The 16,909-nt window shown below is 34.6% G+C and overlaps 1 protein-coding gene across 1 annotated transcript in view; it reads left to right on the top strand.

Moving 5' to 3' along the window:
* The window catches only part of SPATA5 (spermatogenesis associated 5), a 378,688-nt gene that overhangs the window by 90,113 nt on the left and 271,666 nt on the right, over nt 1-16,909 (top strand). Inside the window, exons 12-13 of the mRNA XM_043568934.1 lie at nt 5,256-5,309; nt 7,399-7,478. Of these exons, the coding sequence (XP_043424869.1) occupies nt 5,256-5,309; nt 7,399-7,478 (134 nt within the window). The remainder of the gene's footprint in view (nt 1-5,255; nt 5,310-7,398; nt 7,479-16,909) is intronic.

Here is a 16,909-nt window from a genome sequence, read left to right as displayed (position 1 = left end):
ATTATGAAATTTATTGTCAAATTGGTTTCCATACAACACCCAGTGATCATCCCAACAGGTGCCTCCCTCAATACCCATCACCCATCCACCCCTCCCTCCCACCCCCCATAAACCCTCAGTTTGTTCTCAGTTCTTAGGACTCTCTTATGTTTTGGCTCCCTCCCTCTAGCAGCTTGTTTTAATCTAGCCCTTTAGTTAAGTATAAATTTTATATTTTTAATGAAAGGTTAAAAGAAAAAGAAAAATGTGACACAGGCCATATGTAGCCCACAGAGCCTAAAATATTTATTGTCTGGCTCTTTATATGTTGTCTTTCTTAATTCCGCAATACTTGAGAAATGCCTTCAAGTTTATTTACCTCCCTGCTGGCTGTAAGTGTAAATTTTGTGTTCCTATCACATAGTCTAACCTGTGTATAAAAACAAGCTTATAAAATGATTTGGTGTTAAGTTGTTGCTGTTTCTTCAAAGTCCTTCAAAATGTGAAAACATTCTGCTTCAGCATAACCAATATTTCATCATCTTCATTGAAGTTAAATCTATTTGGGACTGCATTATTTAAGAAATTAAGATAATTAAGTCATCAGTGTTAAGATTAGAATCGTGAATCGTGTTCTATTTTTGGGGAAATAAGCTTAGAAACAACTTCATTGTGTAAACGTGATTGCTTAGAGACAGTTTAAGTACCAATGTATAAACAATCGGTATACCAATTATAAAATTTAGTCATCAAAAGCACTGTCCCAAGCAAGTTTTCTTAATAATGTGTTTGCTTACAGATGGTTTATGTGTTCCCTGGTTTATGGTGGATTTCAGTCTGCGATATAGAAGTAAAAATACCTTATATGTTAGATGACATTTTATAATATGTCATACTTAAGCTTTTAATACATCTGCCCCTAATTAGCCTCAAACGCTAATTTTTTTAGATCTATTACTCTGAAATAATTTTGAAAAGATTATTTTTAAAGAGGAAAATAGACATAAGTAGAGGAGAGGTTTTTTTGTTTTGTTTTTAGGGAACCAATTAACTTTGTTAATGTTATATAAAATTTACTCATGCATAATCCTCGATTAATAAAAAAAATCAGGTAGAAAGATAGGACTGTCTCTCTCGTTACTTAAGGATTTCAGTGTTGATGCTATCAAATAACTCAACTGAACCTGACTAATGGCAGTATCTTTGGGGCAGCTGGTTTTAGTCACCTGAACATTGAGATACTCTTCCTATTCTTTTCTTATTCTTATCCTTGAGTATTCCACCCTGATCCCCATATGTTTTAATGTACTCGTTTGTCACCATATTTCAGTATTTTTGAAGCACCCATTGTGGAGGTAAGTATACAAAAACAGTATTAAAGATTGTCTCCTTTTTCATCAGGCATATTTACACCCATAATTTTTTGTTCAATTGTCCCTTCTGTCTTCTTTTGGATTAGTCAAATGTATTCTGTTATCCTCTCTTATCTCCCCTATTTTCTTAATAGCTAAACTTCTTTGTTTTACTTTAAGAAAAATACTTGCTCCAGGTTTATAGTCTTATAGTCTATATATAGACTTAGTTTATAGTCTACCTTGGAATTATACTATGCTACTTTATATATATAGTAAGATTCTTAAAATTTACTTTCCTTTGTGTTACATTTGTTCTATAGTTTATCTCTGCATGTGTATAAACCCCACAATATATTATTACTTTTACTTTAGATGGTCAATTATCTTTTATTTTTAGATGTTTATTTATTTATTTTGAGACACAGCACAAACAGGGGAGGGTCAGAGGGAGAGAGAATCCCAAGCAGGCTCCATGCTGCCAGCACAGAGCCTGACGGCGGGCTCGATCTCATGAACTTTGAGATGGTTACCTGAGCCTAAATCAAGAGTCAGACATTTAACCCACTGAGCCACCCAGGTGCCTCACAATGGTCAATCGTCTTTTCAAGAAATTAATGAGAAAAGGAGGATGTTATATTTAGCCACATAGCCACATTTCCAACATTCTTCATTTCTTTGTATTTGATACATATTCCCCTCTGGTTTAAGAACTTCCTTTGACATTTCTTGTAGTGGAGATTTACTGATGATAATTTCCTTCAGCTTTTGTTTATCTGATACAGTCCTTTATTTGCCTGCGGTTTTTTTTTTTTAATTTTTTTTTGTTAACATTTATTTATTTTTGAGACAGAGAGAGACAGAGCATGAACAGGGGAGGGGCAGAGAGAGAGGGAGACACAGAATCTGAAACAGGCTCCAGGCTCTGAGCTGTCAGCACAGAGCCCGACGTGGGGCTCGAACTCACGGGCCGTGAGATCATGACCTGAGCCGAAGTCGGACGCTTAACCGACCAAGCCACCCATTGCCTGCAGTTTTTAAGGCTATGCTATTCTAGCTTCACAATTGTTTTTTTGCAGTACTTTTGCTCTGATATCACCTGGCTTATATTGTTTTGAATGAGAAGCCAGTAGTGATTCTTTTGTTTATTTGTAATGTGTCTTTATATTCTCTGACTTCTCTTTAAGATTTTATCTTTGTTGCTGGTTTCCAATAACTTGATGTACTTGGTATAATTTTTTTCCCCATTATATTTGAGATTTGTTGAACCTTTAGGTCTGTGGTTTCACTGATTTTATCAAATTTGTGTATATTTTTGTCTGTCTCCTTAAGCTTTTTTCTTGATCTCCAATTAGACTTATTTTAAATCTTTTTATATGGTTATACAGATTCCCTTAGTCATTTTTATTCAGTCTTTTTTGTTTCTGTGCTTCAGTTTGAATAGTTGCTCTGTCTTCAAGTTTACTGATTTTTCACTGCTGCAGTTATTATATTTATAATACCTGGTCTGCTAATTTTATCATTTCTATTATTTCTGGGCCTAAGAATATTGAATCTTTTTAAACTTAAATATTTCTGTCTGTGGATCAAGTTGGGGTTTTTTTCTTCTTTTTTTTTTTTGGAACTCTCTAAACTTTATAGAAAGTTTGCAGGAGTAGTCACAAATAATTTTATTTTTCTTTAAAGCATTTGAGATTAATTTGCTGCTGTATGCTCCATTATCCTGAATGCTTTAATGTGTATTTCTACCAAAAAATACATTCTGATCACATAGCCATAGTGCAAACCATCAAATTAAAAAAGAACATTATTATTACCATGTAAGTTTTATCACTTGTCCCTGAACTGTCTTTTATGACAGAATGATCTGGTCCATAATCATGTGTTATATTTATTTGTCATGTCTCTTAAGTCTTCTTCAATTGAAAACAGTTTCTCAGTCCTTCCTTTACTTTCATGACATTGACATTTTTGAACATTACAGGTCAGTTATTATGTAAAATATCTCTCAGTTTGGATTTTTCTGATATTTACTTATGTTTCGATTCAGATTTTTCATAGAAATAATGCTATGTTCTTCTCATTGCATCCTATCAAATGATACTTGATTTCAAATTGTCCCATTACTACTAACGTTAACTTTGATTATGATGGTGTCTGCCAAGCTTCTCCACTGTAAAATTACTGTTATCCCCATGAAGTTCATGTTACTTTGTGGATAGTTACATTGAGACTGTATATCTTGTTCCTTAACAAATATTTCATTTATGTATATTAATTTATATCTTCATCGGCTCATGAATTTCCGTGCTATTCAGTGGATCAGCATTCATTTACCAACATTTGTGTTGATGTGTCCATTGTATCACTTTGGCCAGTAGGCTCTTTTAGCCTGGTATTTGTGTGCTTTTGGCAGTTTTACGTCTCTCTGAGCACTTCCTTGCAGTAAGATTTCCAGACTCATTTTGTACTTTGCCTTTCCCAGCCTTGAAATCTGCCATTTCTTTAAGACGCCCTGATGCCTTTTGGTGGAGAATTTGGAAACCAAGTTTTTAAAATTTAAAAGCCGGGCTCTGGGTGCCAGCTGTGCTTATTGCTATTGGGGTATGGCTGTTCTCAGGTTATCTCACAGAACAGAGCTCAGGAATACACACACACACACACACACACACACACACACACACACCCCACACACCCCACACCCCCCCCACACCACACACATTTTTATCTATATTTATTTAGCTAAGTATATTGAAAATCTTGAAATTATACTGATAATTCCAATGTCAGTTCAATATAGCAGAATTTATTCTTATTTTCTTTATTTATATGTTTATAACTCCTCTATTAATAGTGAGAAGCCTGGCTACTATCATCCTTAATTATTTATTTAATCAGTCATTCCAAATAAAATTCCCCTGTATTACCTCTGCTGCTTTTCTTTCAGAACAATCATGTCCCTCACCCACTGACTCCCCAATGACATTTAACATTTTTGAATGTTAACATTTTTTCTTTCTTAAATATGTAAAATATCATATATTGTATGAAAAACAGTGGGCCTTTTTTTATTGCATACTATCTACTTTCTCATGGTACATAGTCCTCACATCACAAGAAGTCATGGGGTATTAAAAACAAAAAAACAAAACCCTGTTGTCCTGAGAACCACAACTGTTCCCTTCAGATACTAGTATGAAGTTTGTTCTATAATGCCAAATGTCCTTCTCAGCTATGGAAACTTTCTCTCAATGTGCTCATTTGAATCAACTGGTAAGAGCATGTTTGGCCCTGCATTTTCAGTGTCTAGATGGCCAAGTCAAATGAGAGCAGAGAGCTTGAGAGTGGCATTTGTATAGGCAACACACAGGGACTGTAAGATAATATCATGGATTACATGACTTCCATTCAATTCTTAGGAATTATCATGGAGTCATAAGAAGAGTAGCCCTGAGGTTTTGTTTCTTGTCACAGAGTGCCATTGATCTAGTGGACTGGGTTCCAAAATGACATGTAGACCTACTCGGAACCAGTCTCTGGTTAGACCTGGGAATACTTGGTATCTCTTTGTTGGTCTCCCAAATTAGACTGTTCTATCTTCAGTGCCTAGCACTGCGCCTGATACAGAGTAAAAAAAGTATTCATTGATGAATGAATGAAAGATGAAAAAGAGGTTAAACTATTTAGCCACAGCTTTTCCTTTGTACTGATGTCTAGCTTCTGGGACAGAATGGCTTTAATATTTGAGGCATAAATAACACCCAATGTAAATAAGTATGCTATAAAGGAACGAGCTTAATTAAGAGCAGATTTTTATTTTTTCCCTTTTTCCTCTTTTACGTATTCATTTTCTCTTTCATTGAAAGACATATATATGGTTGCATTTTTATAAGGACACTGAACAGTTGTTCTCTTTTCATGCAGGGGCCTGAATTAATGAATAAATACGTTGGTGAATCTGAAAGGGCTGTTAGAGAGGTAAGATGATTATGTCTTTGTGTATGGTTTCATTTTGTTTTGGGTTACTGATTCTGAAATTTCCAAATCAAAATTCTAGTGGTGTATTTTTTCTTCAGGCAAATATTATTTTATTATTTAAAGATACAATTTTGAGGGGCACCTGAATGGCTCAGTGGTTAAGTGTCCAACTTCAGCTCAGGTTATGATCTCATGGTTCATGAGTTCGAGCCATGCTTTGGGCTGTGTGCTGTCAACTCAGAGCCTGGAGCCTGCTTCAGGTTCTGTGTCTCCCTCTCTCTCTGCCCCTCCCCCACTTGTGCTCTGTCTCTCTCTCTCTCTCTAAAAAATAAATAATAATGTTTTAAAAATTACAGTTTTGATAATCTACAATACTTTGTTTTTGTCTTTAAACATCATCATATTACCAGCCGTTAGTTTTACCAAATAAAGATTGTAACAACTGCCAGAATTTCACTAAAAACGAAAAAAAAAAGTACATCTGTACTTATAAGGAATGCTTGATCTCAGAATGAGATTTAAATCCTTTAAATTACGTAGTCCTTTAAATAAAATGAGCTTAGTATAAAAAAATTTCACTTTACTCTCATTTTAATTGTTTTACCTTTGCCTAGTGATTTAGACAGTGCATTCCCCCTCTTCTAAGATTTACATTTAGTGCTTGATTGTTTTAATTTATTTTTCTTGAGAGAGAGTAGGGGAGGGGCAGAGAGAATCCCAAGTAGGCTCCACACTGTTAATGCAGAGCCTGACATGGGGCTTGATGTCACAAACTGTGAGATCATGACCTGAGCCAAAATCAAGAGTCATCTTAAACAACTGAGCCACCCAGGTGCCTCAAGCCAGGTCCTGATTGATAGGCTACTCATTCATATCGCGGAAGCTACACAACTGGTAAATTCATGCAAAATCAGGGCACTTGGACTTGGGTAACTATAGTAATTTGACCACAGGTTTTGGCTTGCTAAGCAGAGGTTAGTCTGCCTCACACAGACAGCCTGTATTCTTTCAGAAGCTAAGCAAGGACAAGAACACACAAACAGCAATGGAATGGATGGTCTCCAGGAATGGAATGGATGGTCTCCATTTGTGAATACCTGGGTGCCAACCCAAGAGTATTAGAAATTAGAATACTTCATTTTTCATCTGAGAAAAAAATTTTAAGTTACTTTTGTCCTATTTTTTTATTTCTTTAAAATGTAGACAATGGCAGTTGTAGGAAAAAAGGAAATGTTATTAATAATGTTAAGATAACGGTTTTGAATTTTTATGATCATGATCCTTGTGACCAGAAAATGGGGGTCTAAGTTACAGGAAACACACCTTTGGATTTCTTTCTGCCTGTGCTGATTTTTTCTAGGCCATTTCCATATGTTGCCCCCCCCCCCCCCCCATGGCTGTCTGGCCAGTCTCTAACATTGATAGTCTGATTGACTTCTGATCTAATCAGTCTATGCTCTTTCAAGTTGTGTTTTTTTTTTAATTTTTTAATTTTTAAAATGTACATCCACATTAGTTAGCATATAGTGAAACAATTGATTTCAGGGAGTAGATTCCTTAATGTCCCTTACCCATTTAGCCCATCCCCCCTCCCACAGCTCTGGCTCTTCCAAATTTTGATCATTTTTCTTGTCCTGGCTTTACATCAATCATTACTTTCCCATACTGTCTTCAGAGAAATGAGCAAGGAATGTGGCTTTGGGGTTTATGGGTATTTTATATGCTAAGCTATAACTGATTTTACATGTTTATGGCTTTTCTTTTAAACATGTGTTTATGATAGTTAATAATAGCTGTCATTTACTGAGCTCTTACTATGTTCCAGGCACTGTGCTAAATGCTTTGCATTCTTTTTTTTTTTTAATTCAATTCTTAAAATAATTTTCTGAGGCAAGCATTTACCATTATCTCCACTTTATAGATGTGGAAATTGAAGTTTAGAGAAGTAAAGTTACCCGCTGAAGGTCATGATTGGGCTGGTTGACTTGTACATAATAGATTTAGTTCCTAACAGTTTTCAAACTAAAACCCAACTGCAGAGTTTCTGAAGTTTGCTAATCTTTAGTTAATGTGGTACTTTTTTCACCAGATCTTCCGAAAAGCGAGAGCAGTGGCTCCTTCCATTATTTTCTTTGATGAACTTGATGCCTTAGCAGTTGAAAGGGGCAGGTAAGAAATATTTAATAGGACTGCAATTAAATATCAGTGATTACATTGTAGAGGATATAGTATTTCTTATACAAATTTTATTTATCAATGTATTTGGCCTCCATAAAATAATTTTTAATTCATGTAAGTTTTTTCTTACATCCAACTATTTTATGTTCTCATTTTATAATACTTTCATATACGTTTTTTAGAAGTGTTTTTTAATGTTTATTTATTTTGAGAGAGAGAGACAATGAGTGGGTGAGGGGCAGAGAGTGAGGGAGACACAGAATCCAAAGCAGGCTCCAGGCTCCAAGCTGTCAGCCCAGAGCTGGACATGGGACTTGAACTCACGGACCACAAGATCGTGACCTGAGCTGAAGTCTGGCGCTTAACCAACTGACCAGCCAGGTGCCCCCATATACCTTTTTTTTTTTAAGCATTCATATCCATTTGGGGCATTTGAGTTAATTTTCATAGTTTATTATTTACAGATACCCCTGTTTACAGAGACCCCCCCCCCCAGCACTGCCTATCAGAATTTTGGTTGTTATAAACGTATGATAAAAACTATAAGCAACACTCCATTAAAAATAATTATACAATACAGTAAAACCAATTATAATAAAAGATTTTAATACTCTCTAGATCATGTTTCCTAAAATATAGTTACAATAGAATAAAAATTAGTGTTAATAGTTTTATTCCTGAATCTCAAGCAATAAAGATTACTTATATCATTTCAAATAACGTGTATATATGTATACAGTTGTATGTACGTGTATGTGTGTGTATGTATAGGTGCATGCATGCACGTGCACTATTTGCAAGTATGATTTTTTTGCTCTACAAATGTTTACAGGTCCTTTTAAGGATTATGTGCTGTAAGTACTTCATGTAGAGAATGTTAATGTGTGTGCTTTGTGCATAGCTTCCTGATGTATATATTTATTAGAAAAGTTCTGCTGATGATAATTACAGTGATGGTAGAAGGCACCTTGTAGGTCCCCAATATTAAAGTCTATAAGAGGCATTGGTGCTCTCTTCCTTCCTGAGGAGAGCTGCCTCATGAGATGAGTATAAACTGTCATTAGGAGACTATTATAAGAGGTAGTCTGTCCTACTCTTCACTCTACCCATTCAATATCCTGCAATACTGACCAGTCTTTTTATTTTATGAGTTGAAGTACTTGAATTCTTTTATAACTTCTGAGATGAGATACGACAAAAGGTTACAAATAGCTCAAGTTCACCTTTAACTACAAGAGAAGAAAAAGAAGCCTGAGAAGTTTGCTGAAGTAGCATGACCTGCCACATATTTGTGACATCACAGACCTTTTTGGAGCCTAAAAAAGGAATAGGGTAGGATACATTGTTTAAATATGAACCAGATGGGAGGTAGAGTATGTAGCAGAGTTCTCATAAAATGCTTTTGAAATATAGTGGTGTGAGAAACCAGACAAGGCATTTGATAGAAAAATCCTGTTTTTGCAGGCAGTTTGGCCCAGTAAGAATTGGGTGCAAATATATTAAGAGATGCTAATGATTTACAGCCTCCAGATATAATTTCCCCTACTAGTCTTCATCATGTTGTATATTTATACCTCCCTCCCTCAGTGGCTTGTTCAAGCTAAATTCAAATAAATTCAATGCTGTTTCCTTTGTATAGAAAAATTTTTGGTCACATTTGTTGACATTTTAGAAAGCAGCAATGAGGCTGATAAGTAAACATAATGCTAATGGTCCACTGTAGAGATTTTTGGTTATACCTTTAGTGCACTAAGTCTTCTATAGATTGTGTTTTATAGCCATAAGAATCTCAAAGAGAATGCTATCCTGTTTTCTTTTCTTTGTTTCTAAATTTTGTGATGGGCTAGCATTACCTAGAAAGTGATTGTTTTATCTAAGTAGAATGCTGGCACCTAAAAACTAAAACATACAAAGCCTACACATGTATGTTTTTGTTCTTCAGCTATTTGAATTGTACAGTTTCTAGAACTTTAAAATAAACAGCTATTGATAGATAATGGTATAAAATTCTGAAGGTACTAAACCAATTTTATGCATTGTTAGAGAAATAGAAAACATAGAAAAATTAAAAATTCCATAAACTAGGAGGCATTTCTACATAATATTGTGATATAGAATAGTTATTGCTTTCATTTGTTCAACAGTTTTATGTTTCCTGTGATAACATTCAGATCAAACCCATATGACTAGTTCAGAAATGATAGTGCATGAAAAATTTCTTCTTATCAAGATTTTAATTTCTAAACTTAAGATGTTTAACAAATTGAGCAGAGAATTGATGATATATGCTAGTCCTTATTACCCTGTTTGGTAAAACAATTATTTTGACTATTTGAAGTTACTCAAGTTAGCTATGAAACTGAGATTTGCCGCCAGCAAGCACATTGTAAACAGAGCATAGGTATATTGTTTGCTTAGCTTTAGAAATATTTGTGCTTGTAGAATGAGAGACTTTTCATGCTTATGTAGATATCTAATGACAACCACTAGTTTCTCTTCCTCCCTGTCCCATTTAAGTTTCTTTGAGACTGGAAAAATAAATAAGCCTGATGTCTTTTTCTGTATGCCCATTTAAATTATGGATGTTCTGAATTCATACTGTGAGTTGGAGGAAATGTTATAAGATTCCTTTTACAAAGTGTTTTAGTGATCTGTATAAGATTTGGGAAAATTGAAAATGCTGTTAAGGTAGCAGAGTACTTTGGAAAATAGGTATTATGTCTGGCAGTAAAGCACTGAGGTAGGGAAGGGCTAATAATGATATTAGCTAGTATTCATTTAGTGCATATTATGTACTAGAAACTGTTCTAAGTGTTTTATAGGTAAAGAAAAAACTCACAGAAATGCCCCTGCATTTATGCAAGGTAGGATACTTTACATTTGGCAATTGGCCCCACTACTCTGCCTCACCTCCCAACTAGCTTAAAAATTTACCCTTTTCAAGGTTGTAGTGGAGAGGAGAGAACAAGCTGGGCAGTAAATCATCAGTCAGCCTTATCTGAGGCAGCAGTCTGGTCCTCAGAAGTGAGTCCCCATATACTATATTCTCTTAGCCCAGTCTCCTCTGATGGAGGCAATGGCCACTGACTAACTGGGAGATGCCTAGAAGAAATTCCTCTGTCTGAGACATTCCGTCTAGTTAGGGGATCCTGAATCTTCCTCATTAGATGACATTGATTGCCTGGGCAGAGCAGATACACTCTGAGCCACTTTTCGACTCGACTACCATACCATAGATTCCAGGATTCCAGGTGTAAGTAGTTAACTAACCTTTCAAACTTGTATTTATTGTGCATTTTCTCTGTGACTTACTTTAGTAATGACCCTGTTTGTCTAACTGAGCTATTGTTAGATTCCTTTGCAGGCATTCATTCATTCACTTGTTCTGTAAATATTGATTGAATGCTCATTCTGCAGCAGGCTTTATGTTGGGGATAAAACAGTGAACAGGGCCTAGGACAATTTCCTTAACCTCTCTATGCCTTTGTTTCTTCATCTGTAAAATGGAGATGGTAGTAGTAACAAATTTTAGGTTGTTAGAATGAAATACACGTAAAGGGCTTGACATAGTGCCTAGCATTTTAGTAAGTGCTTAAAAAACTTTAGTGTTTCTTATAATTTCTTCATAGATATAATAATAATACCTATTATTATTATTTCCATATAGATAGAAATATAGTAATAGACATAGAAATGGATCCTGTCCCAACAGAAATTACATTCTAGTGGGTGACACTGAAACACTTGGGAAATTAGAAAATGTGTTCTGTGGATGACAGACACTATGGCATTTTGTCAATCTAAGACGCCTTCAGTTGTAAGACAAATCATTATCATAGGTACTCAAGGAAAATGTAGCTTTAAACTGTGATATGGTGCTGAGAAGTCAACAACTCCAAGAGACATTCTGACCTCAGACATTTTAAATATGAAAAAAGTTTGTATCTTAGAGATAGAAAAAAGATAGTATTGTTATTTGGGAGAAAGATGATCTGTTCTGGTTTATAAAAGCGGTGCTGTTAAATAAAAAATGTTCTGGATATTGTTTTATGAATAGAATATAAAAAAGTTTGTTAAATACATAGAAAAATGAAAAAGATGAAGTGCAAGTTAAAAGCTGACTGATGGAATAATATCTTCTGTGAGGTATTGGAGAATCTGTGATATTAATAACTCCTTTCTTGTATACCTGTTATTGCGATTAATAGTCCAGAATTGGTACTTGGAGTGGTTTGGGAAAAAAGTAAGAAGTTCTGAGCCAGCTTTCATTGAAAGTGAAGGTTCCAGGCTTAGCAGCATTCTAAATTTTAAAATAACGGTCAGAAAATTGAAGAGCCTCCTTTACAGCATATCCAGATTTCAGGTGAATTCAGTGAATACATGACACTAAGCACTGTAGAGGAAATTTTTGCATACTTCATTTCTCTAAATGACATTCTCAATGAGGGTTATGCATTTTTCTAATGTGATATTTATGGTAGTTTTAAAATTTTCATAAAATCATAAAATTTTGTAGCTGAAAAAGTTCTTAGAAGTCATCTAGTGCAACTTTTATTCTTCAGAAGAACAGAAGCCCTTAGATGTTAAGAGAAGAGGCACATAACTCCTTTGTGGTCTAAACAAGACTAGAACTCATGTCTTCTGATTCAGTGCTCTTTGAACTATACTGCTGCTGCCTCTTATACTGTCAGGATTTGAGACAAAAAGTGTGTTTGTATCATATCATATACACATGAGAATAAAGATTCTCATGTATCTAAATATTTAAAGAATATTTCTTTGTGTTTGAGAAACTAACAATAACTGCTTATTAGTTTATTTATTTTTTAATTTTATTGAAGATTTATTATGAATTATAAATTTAATTTTATTAACATTTATTCATTTTTGAGAGACAGAGCATGAGCGGGGAAGGGGCATAGAGAGAAAGGGAGACACAGGATCTGAAGCAGGCTCCATGCTCTGAGCTGTCAGCCCAGAGCCCGACGTGGGGCTCAGCTCATAAACCACAAAATCATAACCTGAGCTGAAGTCGGACACCCAACCGACTAAGCCACCCAGGCGCCCCTAAATATTTTTAACCACTGTTTTGTAAATCTGTGTTTCAAGTTGCTAAATTAAGTGCCTATTTCCTGGTATGCAGATTTTCCTAATTTATACTTAATTGCCTCAGATACAACATAGTTTTGACATTTTTAAACTCTTAATATTAAACAGAAATGCTAGGGAAAAGAGCACAAAAGAAGAAATACACAATGAAACACATGTATAGTTTTATAAATTACTTTTTGTTTTGTGTTTTGTACATGCACTGTGGCTGAATACTATACCATAGATTAAAGGTATGACTCTACTTAAATGGTCTGTTGCAGCATTTTATTAGAAATTGGGTCTTATTTTTTGTTGTTGTAGGATACATAGGTCTCTTATTGTAGTTGTCTTTAAAGTGAAAGTTTGCTTGTGTTTTACAAGCACTATGAAAATTATCATAGGTAATGCTTGTGTTCAGAATAGTATGTGTTTGACTAGCCTTTTTTAGACCTTTTTTAAGTCTCTTCCAAGCATGAATACTGACTATGTGGGTGTGGGAGGTAGTTTTAAGAGACAAAGTCAGATGCCTACCATTTGGAACTACGTGACATTTAAAAATGTACACTAGAAAAAATTTAGAAATGTAAATTAGAGGGGCACCTGGGTGGCATAGTCAGTTGAGCATCCAACTCTTGGTTTTGGCTCAGGTCATGATCTCATGGTTCATGGGATTGAGCCCCATGTCGGACTCTGTGCTGACAGCACAGAGCCTGCTTGGGATTGTCTCTTTCACTCTCTCTCTGCCCTTCCCCTGCTCACATCCTCTCTCCCTCCCTCCCTCCCTCTCTCAAAATAAATAAATAAACTTAAAAAAATGTAAATTCGCTACACAAGAGGCTGGTCTATAGTTTAGAAATCATATGAAGGGACAAATGATGGGGCATTTTAATGATTTTATTGAAGGAGTTGAAAAGGAAATGTATGTATTATTTTTGTGACAATTTTAGTTTTGAAAAACAAACTGTTTAGTCATTACCATCATGGTAGGAAGATTGCTTTAAGGTAGAGGTTGGCACACTTTTTCTGCACCAGCCTAGTTAGTAATTCTTTTCTTTTCTTTTTAGTCCCATAGTCTCTATCGCAACTATTCATCTCTGCTGCTGTTGTGCAAAAGCAGCCATAGAGAATATGTGATCAAATAAGAAAACAGTTGGCTGGGCAGATTTAGCCTATAGCTATAGTTTATTGACCCGTTTTAAGATACCATAAATGCCCCTTCAGTCCATGGCACTATATGACTTTTGAATAGAAATAATTTAGAAAAGGGGCTTGACTTCTGAAGGGAAAAGAGAATTAATGTTTTAGGAAAGCCTAGCTTCAATATTTTCTACAGCTGAACATCTTTTTTCCATTGTTGTTGCCTATCTCTAGCAGATAATAAAATTTTATAAAATCATTTCATTATGTTATTGATTACACATTTGTTTTTAAACTTTTCCTTGGAGTTGGTTTTGATTTCCTAGGATGTCAGTTTTATGGTTTTTGTTTCCTACTGCAGCTTTGAAAGTCAGCCAAGAATATTTCTCAGCCCATAAAACATTTTCACTATGCTATTCTGTAGCTAGCTCTCAATGATCTGTGGAAATAAAAGGCAAAGACAGCTTGGGTAATGGGAATCCAAAGAATTTCCTTCACCTAATCATCAACATTAAATATAGCCACCATTTCCTCCTATAACAAATAGCAAATTGGACAAGTAGGAGTTTAACTTCTTTCTGTTTAGAACTGCCAATTGGAGGTGTCAGTAATGTTTCTGAATTTGATTATTTATTAAAAATATTGAAATAACTTTACCTGAGTGCTATACAATACCAACACAGGATATAGAATTTTAAAACTAGAAGGATCTACATATGTATTTCCTAATTCACTTCCCTCATTCATACATGCCAGTAATTATGAAATCTTCAAGGGAACAACAATGTCTTCATCCTCTTATCTTGGGTGTCTAGCACAATGCCTAGCAAAGAAGCACTCAGACGTTTATTTTTTGAATAAGGGAATGAAGACTTTGAGAAACTAGAGATTAGGTTCATTTAGCTTGTTGTTAGCAGAGTCTGACTTCACTATGTTTTAGCATCCTTTGTAAACCAATTTTCTTTTAAAATTAAACACTGAGACTGTCTTTTGGATATTTATTACCTGCCTTATGTTTATAGAAGCACCATCATCTTCATTATAAAGAACCATTTGTAAGCTTTGGAATACATTCAACTGTCAGCTCTAAAAAAGAATTAACTGACATGCTAAATGATACTTTTTTCAAAATATTTCTATAGTTTTTATACACACTAACTCTGAAAGTGGGTCTGGACTCACAAAATTTGTCAGTTGTGCTAAGGATACACAAAGATATTCTTTATAATGTACCTGATAGCAGCGTAATCAGATGGTAACAAAGGATAGCAACAATAATGAAGATCATACTTTTTAGGTCACTGAGAAGACATTTTAAAAAAGATCCTTGACATCCTTGGTTTACTAATTCATTTTGTAGAAAGGTTACCCTCTGCCCAGAAGGCCATTCAGTCAGACTTATTTTATTGTAATCACACTTATTTTATTGTAATCCAGCTTATTTTAATCAAGTCTTTTCTCAAGTAAGCACGCACTCAAATCACTGGGTCCCAAATCTTGGATATCTGTAGCTATATTTAGAGCATATAAAGGAAGATCCTGAATCGGTATCCACCCCTCCTCCCCCGCTCCAAAAAAAGCAAAATTCATTTCGAAGACAAACAAAAGAGAGTAGGAAAAAAGATGAAGAAAACTTCTTTTGGTATAGATCCAAGAAATCAAACAAGTAGAGATTTTCTTGTCATTAGTCTGTTTCTTGATCCAAGCATTTCTGCATTTGAGAAAACAATCTTATGAGTATATTATATTTGTTTTAGAAGGTTTTTTATTCTTTTAAAAATTATTTTTAAAATTAAAAAATATATATGAAAAGTATAAAAATATTATCTGGAAATTTTAGCTATTCAAAATAAATCATTCCTTGAGGATTCTGAGGAGCCAAGCTATTATCACATTTGCTATTATCACAGCTAGTACACAATTAACATTAAAATGTAAAGAACTTTACCAATACACAGCAATTTCCTACTAATACATCTTACAGAAACAAAGTATTGTTCAGTAGTTTATTAGGCTTACTGGTTTGGGCATGCCTAGCAGTTAGGAAAGGCTTCGGAGGAATTGTTCTTGTCTTAGTATTATGTCAGTGGTTTTCATGGCAAAATTTAAGGAATTTTGATACCTTTCTACTGTGTTGTAAGTCAGGTGAGCTGGCAATATGAATCTGGATGTATGTACTGATCTGAAAATCTATCATACATCAAGTTCATGCTTTGTGTCAGCAAACATTTATATGCCAGACCCCCCCTTGTTAGCTTATATGTTAAGATAACTTATATGTTAAGATAACTTAACTTTGTTAAGCCACCTATAACAGTGATAATTCTAATAATGATAATGCTTATAACTACTACCTATTAATATTTTCATTGTGCTGAGCATTGTGCTAGATCTTTTATCTATCTTGTCTAATTTTGAGGAAGGTATGAGCCCACTATGTATTAATTGAGAATATTGAAGTTCAGAGAGGCTAAGTACTTTTTGCACAAGATTACACAAAAAAGTAAATGGTAAAGTTGGCATTTGAACCCATGCTTATCAAAACTCATTCCCAAATTCAAAGCAACCTTCCCAATGAGTACTAACCAGTGAAAGTTTTACTGGAATGGTTTTTAAAACTTCACATTGTATAATAATTCATTATAGCCCACAACTTTAACTGAATTCTTTTATCAGTTCTAGCAAATTTTTGGTGGAATCTTTCAGGTTTTCTATATATAGTACATGTCATCTGCAAATAGTCAAAGTTTGACTTCTTCCTTGCCCATTTAGATGCCTTTCTTTCTTTTTGTTGTCTGATTGCTGTGGCTAGAACATCCAGTACTATGTTAAACAACAGTGGTGAAAGTGGACATTTTTATTACGTTGCAGCATGTTCCCTCTAAACCTACTTTGTTGAGGGTTTTCATCATGAATGGTTGTTATACTTTGTCACATGATTTTTATGCATCTATTTAATGATCATATGGTTCTTATTTCTTGTATTAATTTGGTGTGTCATGATTGATTAGCAATTATTGGACCACGCTTGCAACCCAGGAATTAATTGCACTAGATTGTAATGAATGATTTTTTAATGTATTGTTGGATTTGATTTGCTGGCATTTTATTGAGAACATTTGCATCTATGTTCATAAGGAATACTGGCCTGTAGTTCTCTTTTTTTAGTGGTGTCTTTATCTGATTTTGATATC

The sequence above is a fragment of the Prionailurus bengalensis genome, chromosome B1, assembly GCF_016509475.1.
Source record: "Prionailurus bengalensis isolate Pbe53 chromosome B1, Fcat_Pben_1.1_paternal_pri, whole genome shotgun sequence".
NCBI lineage: Eukaryota > Metazoa > Chordata > Mammalia > Carnivora > Felidae > Prionailurus > Prionailurus bengalensis.
The sequence above is the reverse complement of the archived record's forward strand: the minus strand, read 5'-3'. Positions and strand labels throughout refer to the sequence as shown.